This window comes from Lipophrys pholis (assembly GCF_963383615.2).
Source record: "Lipophrys pholis genome assembly, chromosome: 11".
In the NCBI taxonomy this organism is placed as follows: domain Eukaryota; kingdom Metazoa; phylum Chordata; class Actinopteri; order Blenniiformes; family Blenniidae; genus Lipophrys; species Lipophrys pholis.
This window is the reverse complement of record NC_137631.1, coordinates 5,206,653-5,220,936: the sequence shown is the minus strand read 5'-3', so window position 1 is coordinate 5,220,936 and position 14,284 is coordinate 5,206,653. Positions and strand designations below refer to the sequence as shown.

Genomic DNA, 14,284 nt, shown 5'->3' with positions numbered 1-14,284 from the left:
TGCCAGGCCTTCAGCCTCTATCTTCAAATCCAAGATCGTCATCTGGTGGAGTCAGAAAGTAAAGAAAGTGGTTCATGAAGCTTCATTTGACCATCACTACATTTCAGGTGGATGTAATGGGATTACATTGAATTCTTCATGTCCTGGGTCTTTTGATTCAGTGGTCTAAAATGTGCTGAAGTTGCATTGTCAGCAAAACAGCCGAATATTGGAGTACATTTTACCGAGGTCTGAAGTGGTCATTGTAAAATAAAGGTGTTACAATAGGCCCTAGTAAATAAGGCCCCGTTTACACAACAACATTTCAACTGAAAATGACCATTTTTGCATTTTTATTTTCACGAACGTTTTGCGTTTGCACGGCGATCTTTTGAAAACAATGTCCGTTTACGTGGAAACGGCAGAAACGCTGAAAACTTTGCCGTTTTCATGTTAGGATACTAGAGGATGTTGTTTGTTTATACGCTATAAACGTTAACAATGGTGGGCACGCGGGCATTTGTATGGACAGGCAGAACAAGGTTTCCACAGAGTGTGGAGTTGGAGCATTTCCGTAAAGTTCTTCCTCGGTAGCTGTTTTCAAAAACGTAGAAACACCCCGCCAAAACCCAACAGAAGCTCGAAATCATTGTTGAGTGAACAGGGCCTAAGTGTCTCTTCAGCTGTTGCAGTTCACCTGGGGAACCACAGCGAGTCATTACGACTTTCTCTGTGGATTTGGTCAGTTTTTATACTGGGCGGCTTTACTGGGATTCAAATCCAGGCTTTAAACTTTTTGTCCTGTTTGGAAAACACTTCCCCTGACCCCCCGGGATGGAATCAATGAACCACCTGGTTGTATGTAAATAATTCCAAAACTAATTTATATTGTTTTAATGCTCAACTCATAATCGTATCTTGCAAGAATACACTGCTACGATGGTCCAGAATGGTCATCGCAGTGTCAAAGCCACTGCATAAAGGCAAAAGTTACAAATTCAAAAGATAAAACAGAAACACAAAGAAATGCTAATAGACCTGAGAACTCATAACACTTTTCTTTACACTTGTGGCCCTTCTTGGGGTCAAATATGAAAGCAGCTCTGAGTAAGTATGTAGCTGCTTCAGAAGTCATTTCTTCTTGACCCTTGCTGGCCACTATAATTGAGCTTTTCAACTGTGATGTATGTATCATTAATTATCTGACTCCCAATGCATTTTTACAAAATAAAAAATCCTGTGATGAAACCATCTTCTTATGTCTCATTTAGCATATAGCAAATGAAGCAAATGCTCCTTCTCTGGGTTTACACATACACTGAGTTAATCATGGATAATCTGCATTCTTTGAGCGCTCACAGTGGCTAAAACATGGATGTGAAAAATATGCTTCACTCTGTGAGTCCAAGTGCTCGGGAGAGGTGAAAAGGTCAAATAAAAACAGCTAAACATTAAAAAAAAAAAAGCAAGACTCCCAGTTTATTTAATTGGTATCCATTTGATTTTGAATATTTCGTAATTGATGAACGTTCGTATGGTGTACCTGAGAATAAAACTGCATTATTAGATTGTGTTACAGTCCTCCAATTATCAAGTGGATCCATTAATTGAGAGCAAAATCTTGTTTCAAAGGTATTTAAAGTTGTAGGCCCCACTGACAGGACATTTTCAAGTGAAAAACGGAGCGATTTGTTGTGTTTTGAGTTTCCCTTTCCTACTGCGACGCTCAGAGCCACTGGAACTTTTGGAAAACGCTTAGACTCGGTTTCCGTGGAAACAGGGGAAACCACAACTTTTTGAAAACACTCTGACTTCGTCTCCATGTAAACGGCAGAAAACACAGATTTTCCAAAATGTGCGCCATGGCTTTAATAAACTGTTCTTCTGCACATGTGTGAGTAGATAAGAACAATAAGAACAATGTTTGTCTCCAGAGTGTCTTCACACCCAGTCCAGATTCTCCTGGAACTTGGTAGTTTTATAGTTGACTGTCAAGGTAATAATCCAACTTGGTCGTCTGTCCACACAAATGTCCGTATACTCTTCATTGTTAATGTTTATAGCGTATTTTTCCCTGTGCATGTGTGTAGTTTCAATTACACAAACAAACAGCTCCTACTGGTGGCCCAACATGCTAACTACATCGTTTTCAGCATTTGTGCCATTTCCGTGTAACCGGACATCGTTTCGAAAATTTAAAAACAATACGTTGTAACTTGAAACGTTGTCATGTAAATGGGATCTTGGTCTAGAATAGATCTTCTCTTCTATTGCTTCCTTAAGGATTTTTAATTCTTAATTTAATCCCCTTGTGTCTTGGAGTGGATTTACTGATCAGCAGGATTGTGTGACACAGTTGTTCATAATAAGTCGTGTTGGGATGTTAAACATCACAGACATGAGTCATGTAGACTGATTCTGGTGGCTGAGATGTTCAAGCTCTTTTAAATGATCCTAAATGTCCCTAAAACGTGGAGCGTGGGTCCCTGAGCAAGACCCTCGGCTCCCCCCCCCCCCCCCCCCCCCCCGAGCGCTACTCAGGCTGCTGCCCGTGGGCCATTCGCTCAAAATTGCCCCAAGGGAATAACTAGTGTTGTTAAAATAATTGAGTCGGTCGATGTGAACACTTTAAAATGTGAGATTCTAAAAATGCCTCTGCCTGGCTGTGATGGGACGAAGTCTCCTCTGTGTCTGCGATGCCAGTGAAGTAAAGCCACGGCGATAAATAGACGAGGGCGACTTGGCTGAACACCGCTCTCTTCAAAAGGACTTTTTAAACCAACACGTTGAGCAGCAGAGCAGCAGACGCTGGGACGCCGGAGGGAGGCTCTCACTCCACACTGTGAGCATCTCGATGGATTGTCAGACCTGCGAGGCCGACTGGCACGGCCCGGGTGGTCATTTCCAGCAACAGCCTGATTATTTATTCTGATTTCAATTCACATCCGTGCTCTCGGATCAAAGGCTTGAATGATGATGGATATTTTGCATAAATACCACAATTTACTCAATAGTCTTATTCTGGTGAATTAGTCTATGAAGGAGCTTGTTGGTGTTGGTTTCTGTGGTTTATCGCTTTGAATGTCTAAATCAGGATTGTCAAATTAATTTCAGCTCAAGGGGCAAATGCAGTTTAAAGTCATCTCCAGGAGAAGTGACAAATTAGTATAATAACAATTAACAACATTTTCACGTTTCACAAGTACGCCATGAAAAAGCCAGCATTTTATTTATTATATTTTTACAAAAACGCTTGACATTTTAAAATTGCTTTTAATGTATTTTAAATAAAATTGTATTTCATTCCTATAGCGCCAAAAACATTCGTCATTTCAAGGCACTTTTACGGGGAGAAAACCAACATGAGCAAGCAGAAGGGATGGTGGAAAGGAAGAACTCCCTTTAACAGGAAGAAACCTGCAGAACCAGAGTCAGAGGAGGAGAACCTTCTGGTGGTCTGGTTGGGATCCGGGGATAGAAGACGAGAAAAGGAGAGGACAGAAAGACAGACAGCAACAAGCAAACAGACATAAATCCACTGGCTGCAGGGGGAAGGGGGGCTGGACGCTTCCATGTGGATCTCAGGGTTTCCTGATGCTCCCTGCTGAGTTTCTCACTGCTGCGTCACTGATCTCTCTGCTGGGGTCTCAGTGCTGTCCATCTCAATTCTCTTAATCCGAAGTAAATGAATCAGAAACTGTGCTTAGCTTTTTACTGGTAAATCAAGTACATATTTTCATTGTAATTGTTACGCTAGAAGAGGTTATAACAATGGCGACGACAGTCAGATTATGACCTGCATGTTTCACACCCCTGGTAGAAACCAAACGAGGGCTGGCCGCCTCAACCTGTCTTTTGGAGGTGAAACTGACCAATCGATGCCGAACTGCAGAAATGAGTTGATCCACATCTTTACTGGATGGAAATGGAATGATGCACAACCTGAATATGCTGTGAAGCGACCGACCTCTCAGACCTCGGAGGCTCACAGAGTGGAGAGCCGCATGTGATTGGGGGGATGTGGGGGGTGACGGAGCTCGTCTTTCTCGCGTGCAGCGGACGCTAATGTTTTTGTCACCGTTCACTGAGTCGAACTCAAAGTCATGTCGGTACTGCGAAGCATTAAACGCTGCGCGGTGCTGCTCTCACCTGCACTCCATGTTGTCGTCACGGTGTCTGTTGTTTACCACTGACGTTGTGCCGCTTGTATGTCATCGCCACAAAATCACGTTTTAGTAACTGCTTGTGGGAAAGTAGCAGTAATCTAATTACTGTTGACTTTCGCCAATGAAAGTAGGGTGACCAACATAGTGATGTGATAAAGTGTTTCCCCCTTCCTGATTTCTGACTTTTTTGCATGTTTTCCACATTTAAATGTTTCAGATCATCAAACTAATTTAAACATTAGTCAAAGATAACACAAGTAAACACGAGTCCTGAAACAGCGATACAGGCCCGGACCGTCACACTGCCACCGCCATGTTTTACTGCCGCTATGTTCTTTTTCCGAACTGCGCTGTTACTTTTACGCCAGATGTACTGGGACACACACCTTCCAAAAAAAGTTCAACTTTTGTCTCGTCAGTTCACAGAATATTTTCCTAAAAGTCTTGGGGATCATCAAGATGTTTTCTGGCAGAAATGAGACGAGCCTTAATGTTCTTTTTGCTTAGCGGGGGTTTTGGTCTTGGCACCATGTTTGCCCCGTCTCTTTCTCCTGGTGGAGTCATGAACTCTGACCGTAACTGAGGCAAGTGATGCCTGCAGTTCTGTAGATGATGTGTCATGACACTCTGGAAGTAAACATTGTTGTTATTGTCTACTTGTGCATGTAGTGGTGCATATGTGTAGTAGCAGTGTTTCCCCTGTTTCCATGGAGATAGCGCTTTAAAAAAAAAAAGTGGCCCTCCAAAATGCAGTGAAAGTTTTCAGTTTTTGCTTGAAAACTTTGTGTAAAAGGGGCCTAAGACCTGAAGTAAACCAAAAAGCTATCAGCTGATATGTTGAAATGAGCTTTCAGTACATTGGTGTTGTGTTAATGGAATTAGGAATCTTTTTGAAAAGTGGTCATCGTATTCTTTTTTTTAAGGACCTTTAATTTAAAATGCTCAACACATTTTCAGGAAAAATCAGTTTTGTGCAAATGCTACCAAATTAATTTTAATAAGAAGCATTCTTGTATTTACACATTGGTATTAATAATACATAATTATGTTAAACTAACGTGTGTTTCTTTTCATCAAATGCAAAAAACCCTTAACACATTCATTCCTTGACTTCCTCTTTCGTCTGTCATAATGGTGTGAAGTGCAGCTGTTCAGTAACAAAAGCAGCTAAACTCAAATGATTGAACTGAAATCTTCGGCAGATTGTGAAGACAGTGACGAGGAGCGTCTTTGGTCCATAAAGCAGCTGCGATGCTGTTTGGAAAAAGGTCTGAATTACAAATGAAACATATAGGTCCTTCTGTCTGGTGTCACATCCATACCAACAATCCTGACATTGGTTTTGCGTGGTGCCAAACGTTGGGGGTGCAGTGCAGAATGGGGGTGCCAGTGACAGGAGCAAATCAAGATGGCTTTAGAACTCTGGCTGTTTTTGTTGGCAGCGCAACGGTTTGTCTCAACATTTCTCTCAGCTTCATGCTTTAGGAGTGGGAACGTTTCAAAGTAATTTCTTGAAGTAGTGTGAGAAAAAGAGACACCCACGTCGGACTACGGCCCAACCGAACAGCACACTGTATATCTGTCATGCTGAGACTTGCAGCTGGAGTGGAAAGGGAGAAACGGTGGATAAAAGTAAAATGCAAACATTTCATGGCTGCTCCTGCGGCTCTTCAGTAGGAGGGATGAGAGCTCCAACCTTGTCCTGCCCACAACCACTTTAAACCTCTCTGCTGATTTATTTTTCTCGCTGTTCTAGCGGCTGAAGCTTTGTGCCACCGGTTGTTTTTTTTTAAAATATTCCTACATTGATAAATTATCTTGATTTTTGAGTTATTCACAAAATATAGTTTGAAAGTTTCCCAAACAGTGGTTACATTCTGTAATCTGTGATGGAGTCCATTTTATCATGGGATGAATGACTGAATGCCAAGTGGAAAGTCGTTGCTTCCAATCCGGACCGGGTCGGTTCTGTATGGAGTTTGCATGTTCTCCCTGTGGTTAGGTTTTTCTTTGAGTACTCAGGATTCCTCCCACAGTCCCTAAACATGCATTTCACCTCAACGGGTCTGTCTCTCTGTGTGGTTTTGCTCTGTGAAGACGTACCTGCCTTCACTAATTGTTCACCCAGTGGATGAAGCCGTCTAAAAGAATGAATGGATGGATGGAGGGCCCAACATGGGCCTGTTGCAACCCAATTCTCACTCAAGTACTGAAACGATTGATAACGTGTTTTTTTGAAGTGACCAGTGTTTCATGTATTGGTAACTTGACCACAGTTGCACAAAGTTGTCCACTGAGTTAGAAGATTAAAAAACTAAATGAATTCACAACTCAGAGTTCTCCATTTTGACTCTCATTGAATCAATGCAGAATCCCAAACTGCCAAAGGGAAACCTGAGCTTTCTCTCTGTGAGTCAAGAGTGCCAACAACAACCCCGCTGCCCCAACTGAGAACTGAGGATTATAAAAGTCAATCAACTAACTAGCACGCTTGTGACTGGAAAAGCGAGTTTTAAATCGTACTGCGGGTTGCTTCGGGAATGCCATGTGTGTCCGTCACAGCACTACTCACTGCGCACAACTTTATTAATAGTGACAAGTCCGGCAGTCCTGACATCTCAACGCAATCTAGAATTTTATTATGTAGACAACGATACTCATGCTTGATAAACTATGAAAGATTCTCCATCACTTAAAATAAATAATCTTGATGTGCAGGAAAAGAAATCGACCAGTTCCAGACAGAAAACTCATTTCATCTCCAAGGTCCATCCATCTATGTACAAATGAGATCAGCCCCTGGAGATCATGGTGGTGTCTTGATGACAGTCGCTACCTATTTGGCCTTTATAGCCAGTGATCACACTACAAAGCAGAAGTAAAGGGTCTGATATATATTTTTTTTACAAACACATCCTGAAGAGTTCTCAAGCAAAACCACCTTTACAGTAAAGATGCACCGATACCAGTACCGGGTATCAGGTGTCAGGTCCGATACTTCACGGAGCATCCAGAGCATCCAGAATTACACTGAAATGGTTTCTAGGTTAGTCTGAAGATGGCGTATTTATTACACTGGGGAACAAAAAAAAATGTTTTTGTAAATTGTTTATGTTTTTTCAACTGATTTAGGACAATTTTGCACCGAAAATAATTCCGAAAATGACGTCCTGTTCTCTCGATCAGGTCAGGTTTTTACGCAAAGTTGTTTTAAAGAAAGCCTGATCTTCTGATTCCATTGATTATATTTTATGTCATTACCGGGAGATTTTTGTTACTATTTCTCACCAGAAATAGGTTTTTGAGAAAAAAACACTATGTATTAATTATATGTTACAAACTTCGAGTTCTGTAAATTGAGTAATAGACATTGGAAAAGCTCATTTAGCTCTTTTTGGGAGAAAGGATGTGGAGCGTGGACGACGACTGGACGACGTGCTGATTCAAGATCAGGATACTTGAGGCTACTCCAGTTCTTTCTGTTGATCCCAGCCACGGTACTACAGTACAGTACTGTACAGTAGTACAGAAGTAGCAGTGACATGATTTGTCCCTCCAAGGAATAGGAATCCCAAACTTCAGACAACTCTTCTTGTCTCTTTGCATACCATGTTTGGCGCCGAGCGGTAAATGGAGTCACTTACATAGCGACTTTCACCATGCAAGGCATTGCCACTGGGGGCAGTTTGGGGTTCAGTGTTTTGCCCAAGGACACTTCGGCACGTAGGCAGACAGAGATGGGAATCGAACCCTACAACCTGTCAATTAGGATGACCGCTCTACCAACCGAGCTATGCCACCCCACATACCAAGATAAGCATGGTCGGCACGCTTTATGAAACTTGTGACAGGATTTCTGTTCGGCACGACGGTGTTTTCGCCGCAGATGTAGCAGAAAATGTCGGGGCTTATGTTTGCAAGATCTTCTAGTCGAAGTAATTCTGTTCACCTGTAACATAAAAAAATACCACTTAGTCATCAATTGGCACGTGCAAACTCTTCAGAATTTTCTTATTTCAAGAAATAAGAAATATTTTTGTATCATACAAAGTGAAAATAGTCGTACATGCAAACACAAACATGAAACTGGCTTAGTTAAAAGAGTTGACCTGATTGAGCAAAACCAATGTTATTTTTGGATTCAACACATCAAAATGACTCTAAATCAGTTGGAAAAACCCAGACAATGTTTTGGCTGTTGACCAGTGTTATATTTGTGGGGTTTTGTTCGAGGGTTGTTTGGACATTACTGGTGGAGGTCTGTCCTAGTTTTTGTTTTGGTCTGTATACTGCCGACATTCCACAATTCATAAGCAAGTACTTTGTATTCCTTTGATGTTCAGGGAAATTGGTCTCAAAAACTTCCTAAAAGAGCCCATTTAAACATTATGTTCAACATTAAGTGTGACACGGCCAATTACAAAGTCACCTCCACAGGCTTCTGTTAATCTGCAGCGACTGAGAGTGAAAGTGAACCTGATGTGAGAAAGCTGCAGCGTGCACTGATACGGACAGTGAAACCTCTCTGTTGACGTTCTCCTGACCTCCGGGGGGGGGGGGGGGGGGGGGGGGGTGGACGCCACGCTTCAGACTGACTGAGAGCGCCTTTGTTGTTGTGGTATCTTCTTGTACCAGTCTGCAGCGTCAGCGAGCAGCCGCCCCGCGGGCGGCCGTCAGCGGCTGCTAATGTGTCCTCGTCTCCTCTGTTCCACCTGAGGAAAGCACATCAGGAGGGCAAAAGGACACGCCGCCTCTCCGGGCTTCGTTCCTCTGAGATCCACAAATTCGTTGCTGCAGCGTCGCAAGTCTTCATCGACGCGCCCGCTTGAGCTTATGCAGGGTTGGAGCCATCAAAATGATGATAGTCCCCCTGCGGGGGGCGCCACAACACGATGACGGAACTTACACCAAAGTAAACTGGCGAATCACAGATCTGCTCTCGCAGCTTAATCGTCGTTCTATGAAACCAGACATGAATGTGTGAAGATCTGCTGAAGTGTCAGAAGTCCTGCACTGAATCCCGTCCCTGCGTATTGGGGATTAACAATCTAAACAGTTATGGCGGGTTCAGTGTCTGTAGAGGTGAAGTATAGCTTATGATAGTACTGTCATGGGGCGGGACTCCGGGCTGGGGTCAGGGGAATGCCTTCTCTTTACAAAATGTGATTGTTCCTTTAAACTTTTTGGATGGAATTATGATAAAAACTAATTAGGGGAGGCTCAAACTTCTTTATTTTATCAAGCCAAACATTTTAATTACTTTATTTTTAATTCAAAGCCTGTAATTTGCACAGGAGATGCGTTCTAATGTCGGTGGAGCTCAATAATCGATTCCCCATTCTATATTATAACGTGAAAACTTTAGGAATTCTCTCAATTCTGGTTAAATGTGGTTGAAGTCCCTGTGAGGGTTTTCATACATTGAGGACCACTGTGGTAACATCAACAGGCGAACTACATCCTCTGCTTGTTTCAAGATTATTAACTAAATGTGTGCTGGATACTGTTAGAATATGAATTCGTAATTGTGTTTTTCATTTACATTGTTTTCAGCTGACTTATCTTATAATGGTGCTACAATTTTGCTTACTTCAGCAAAGTTTGTGAGGCTTGGATTTGGCCTCACGTCGTTAGAATAGTTGTTGCTTGCGTTTCCTATACATAGTCCTCCTACTGTCCAAAAAAAAAAACCCAAAACATGCTGGACAGACATTCCTGTGTCTTGGTCGCTGTGGGTGGATCCACCATCGTTTGGCTTCACCGTCGGCTTGGCATGTTTGTCTGATGCTGGTCAGTGTGGAACCACCGATGTTGAAAACTGCAGTTTGACCGTTGGGTTGGTCGACAGGAAGAACCACAAGGAAAGATTTAAAGAGCTGGAGAGAAAAGAAGGTGCAGGAAAAAAAAAAAAAAAAAAAAAAGCTCTTGACATTTCGTCATAAAAAAAATGTCACAGATGATGGTTGGTAAGATACGAAGGAACTATATAACGATTCCCTTCAGCTTTCTGCTCGTTGTTAATCAGTGTCTTTTAATGTTATTGCCATTTAGTTTGATGAAAGATAAAAAAAAGAAAAGAGCACGAAGCCATTTAGCCAAACGCAGATAGAACAGCTGTGATTCGATCAGTAATAGAAGAGTTTCCTCCTCTGAGTCACAGATGTCTAGACTTTAACGTGGCACGCTGATTACCTTATTGATACAGAAGGGAAACAATTCTTTTATGTCTGAAACGAGCTTTTAGATTGAGTGGATATTATTCCGTGTATTAACTCTTGATATTTGCTCAGTTACTTGAAAGCCTATGTGTGACAGTGAGAACACTTTCAGAACTGCACATTTGTCACGCAAGGGACACAAATACTTCTTTTTTTAATCGTTGTCGGTAAAACGATCAGTACAGCAGCTCAGGCTCCATTTATATGAGAATGTTTCAAGTGGAAATGCACTGTTTTACGTTTAGTTTTGAAAACGATGTCCATTTATGCAGGAATGGCAGAAATGCTAAAAAACAATATAGTTAGCATGCTGGGCCACTATGGGGAGCTTTCGTCTGTCCATACCGATTGTCCTGTTCTCGCCGTTGTTCTTGGTTTAATTGTTATTGTTACTGGTTTAACTGCAAAAGTCAACAACAGCAACCACTAGTGGTCCTCCTGGGAAACTGCATCGTTTCTGCTGTTTCCGTGTAAACGCGAAATCTTTCTGAAACCAAAACGCAAAAACGATCTGTTGTCACGTGAAACGTTATTGTGAAAACAAAAGTATTTTCCGCCCTTTGTAAAATCTAATCTGTGCTGAAACGGGGGAATTAGACGCTTAACACCACCTCTGAAAACAAGTCGTCACGTTAGCGTAACATGACTTGTTTTTGTCGTACGTGGTATCTAGGTATCGCTGTTTCTACATGCTGACAAAAAAATTGGCTGATTTCCAAGTCAAACACACCTCTGTTTGATACCAAGTATAAATAGTAATCACTGGTTGTGTGTTGTGCTTGTGGCTCTAATTTAAAACTTCACCCAATAGGCATCAGTGACCTATTTCCCATTCTAACTTTTGTTCTGGCGACGGTGCACAAGTGGGTTGCCTGCCTCTATATAGGGATTGCCCCACATACGATGCAGTATGCAGTATAGTAAATCTGCCCGACTCAAAGAGGTTTTCCAGATCAGGTCTGGATGCCGTCCAGCAGGGCTTCTTCAGGCCACTTGGCTGAATGTCAGTTAACATGTCTCACCCTGTCTGACTGTTTTCATTCTTGTCCTGCAGGACAAAGGACTCTCCACCACAGGAGTGACGTCCTAGAGACCGTGGTCCTTGTCAACCCTTCTGAAGACACTGTTGTATCAGAGGTAAGATCAGAGACGCCTGATCGCCAACTCCTTGTGGACGTGTTTGTGAGACATTAGTTCAGCTGAAGTTAACTCTTGTTGTTTAACTGATGGCCTGTGAGGAATATTAACCCATTTTCAGTAGACAAACGAGGTCAATATTCTTACATGATCAATGCTAAAACACACATTTCCGTCCAAATTGGCAATGTCTTTTCACATGTCCATTCAAGTCAAATTAACAATAACAAGCTATTCAAAGTTCATGTGAAAAGAGTAGAAGGTCACATTGATATTTCAAAATAGTTATAATTTACTATATTTTTTTAAAATACCATGAAGGCCGTGTGTGTCTTGAAAAGGCAGCTGGAGGGTTGAGGCGTTTTAGAAACTTAGGCCCCGTTTTCAAGTGTTTCATAAGTGACGCAGTGATTCCTCTTCCTGTCTTGGCAGTGTTGTCTCTCCTTTGACTGTCCTCTGCCCCCCCCCCCCCCCCCCCCCCCCCTCTGTCCCAGATCCAGACTCTGGTCACAGACTCAGCGGGACACAAGCTCCTGGTCTTGAGTGGACAGAGCTCTGACCACGGTGGCCTTCTTCTCCAAGCTGGGGTTTTCACCCACCAGACCTTTTCCCGTATCTTTACTGATCCCGGGGTGAGTCATCTTCTGTCCTCCAAAACTTCACACTAAGATAGAGTGTTATGCTCTGCATCCTCAAATACATGTTTGATATAAAGAGCTGATGACGCCAAAGAAAGAACCCAAATAAGGTACTGTTATGAAGAACAACATTTTGTTCAACTAAAGACTGTTTTTCCGGCTGCTGTGCAGCTAGCATACCTGCTAACTGGATCAATGACTCAATAATTTCTGCTCAATAATTCAGGCCACTTTGTTGTTTCCATATTTTGAGTTTCATTTCTCAAACACCAGATGCAATGACAGATTATTTTTTCCAGAAAGGTTTTATGTGTGGAGAATTTGATCAACTAATTCAATAACAAACATGATGTGAGAAAACAAACACAACAGGTATTGTTTTCTTTGACAAGATAACAAATTTGTGATATTGACAAAAAAATTTAACTTTTTCAAAAAGTGTGATTTCTGAGTACACCTTTAGGTTGAATACATTTTGTCTCATGAAGGTACTTGGACCAAATTTACAATATTTACGTTTGACTTTCAGCTGGAAGTGTTACGTGGCCTATCCACAGTTTGTCCGGTGGCGTTACAGCCACCTAGGAAGGCACGTCAGGCTACCAATTCCATCATATGAAGTATCAACTATTTTTTCTGTTGATAATACAAGTTTTCAACCATTTTCGGAATGATGAATAAAACATTTAGAAACTGTGAATTGTGTTAAATTCATTCACTGTAGTCGTATTTAGCCGGCAAGAAAATAACGATATGATAATATAACGATGGTACAAGTAATTTAAAGAACTAAAAATCCACCAACTGAATATTGCAGTATTATGTTTATATGTAGGGGAAAAAAGTCTCAACATAATATAATAATATGCAAAACCTTTAAAAGCGCCACCGTTGTACTCCTCCCCTCGACACATCTCCACCGTCCTCATTAGCTCGCTAACATATTTTGTAACAGGACAACAACGAAGCATTTGTAAGATTTCAAGTTTCAGTGACCGTGACCAAAATGGGGTCAGTATAACACTGGAAATGTCTGGTTATGAAGTTCCTATCTTACCAAGTGTCGGCTTCTCTACAACTTTCTGGACAATGTACCCTCCATGGTTGTACTTTGGAAAGTGTGTGGAGTACCGTCTCCAACCTGAGTCGACCTTCAGCATCTGTGGGTAGTCTCATTAAAATGCAATGCTGCAAGCGTTATTCTAAAAAATGGATGAGATTTTATTAAATTTCATACTATATTTATGTGGAGGATTAACATGAACACCTGTCTGTCGGTGACCAGGGCTTTTACCTGGACGTGGGTCTGAACTTTAGCGAGCGACCTTCTCAGGCCGTCCTGCTCCATGTGACAGCTCCCACCAACCTCGTTACTCTGGAAAATATAAAATACCAATGAAAACTTACATGTTATAACCAATATGTTATCTGCACAAGCTGTAAGTCAATAACAGCCTTCTTGCGAAGCTCCATCATGTTGTAGGTCCTGAATTTAGTGACCCAGAGAGTCGGCACATCCGTCACCACAAACACCCTCGTCCTGGGTCGGCAGAGTACTGAGCATTCAGACATGATTCTAGCTTGACAACAGCAAACAAGACACTTTGTTGATGATTTGAGTAGCCCTGGTCTAGAGCGACGTCAGTCTGGGTACTGACACTACTATTGGATTAAAGTTATATTATATATTTGCATGACGGACACTTCATCTAATAACATAACAACATGAAACGTTTCACCTTATACTGTGATGGCATATATTGTATTAACGAGAGACTTATGCTTGAAGCAGGAAGCGGAGTGGAAAAGGTGTGGAGAAACAATGTTGATAGACAGAACCAGCAGATGGCGGTAATGCAACTTTTTGGATGCAAACTGCCGTTAAACCCAGAAGAGGAAAGAGAAGAAGGAGAAGAATCGGTGTGGACCTTAAATGATTATTAATTAGTACTGTAATACCTGATACCCCGGGGAAATGTGGGGAAGGTTTAATGGTATCAAAAGGCCCAAATCTAACGACCACATGTTTCAAATTTCTTTTATCAGTTATCAGTTACGACCTCCAGTTTGTGCCTCTTCTCCAGCGCCGCTGACCTTCTGCCCCTCCTTGATGGAAGACTGGGCTTGATTCTGCTCTGTGGGAAGA

General features: G+C 41.9%; 1 protein-coding gene across 1 annotated transcript in view; it reads left to right on the top strand.

Annotated features, from left to right (window-relative positions):
* The window catches only part of map1ab (microtubule-associated protein 1Ab), a 90,370-nt gene that overhangs the window by 59,123 nt on the left and 16,963 nt on the right, over window positions 1-14,284 (top strand). The window contains exons 3-4 of the mRNA XM_080474481.1: window positions 11,418-11,500; window positions 11,995-12,132. Of these exons, the coding sequence (XP_080330607.1) occupies window positions 11,418-11,500; window positions 11,995-12,132 (221 nt within the window). The remainder of the gene's footprint in view (window positions 1-11,417; window positions 11,501-11,994; window positions 12,133-14,284) is intronic.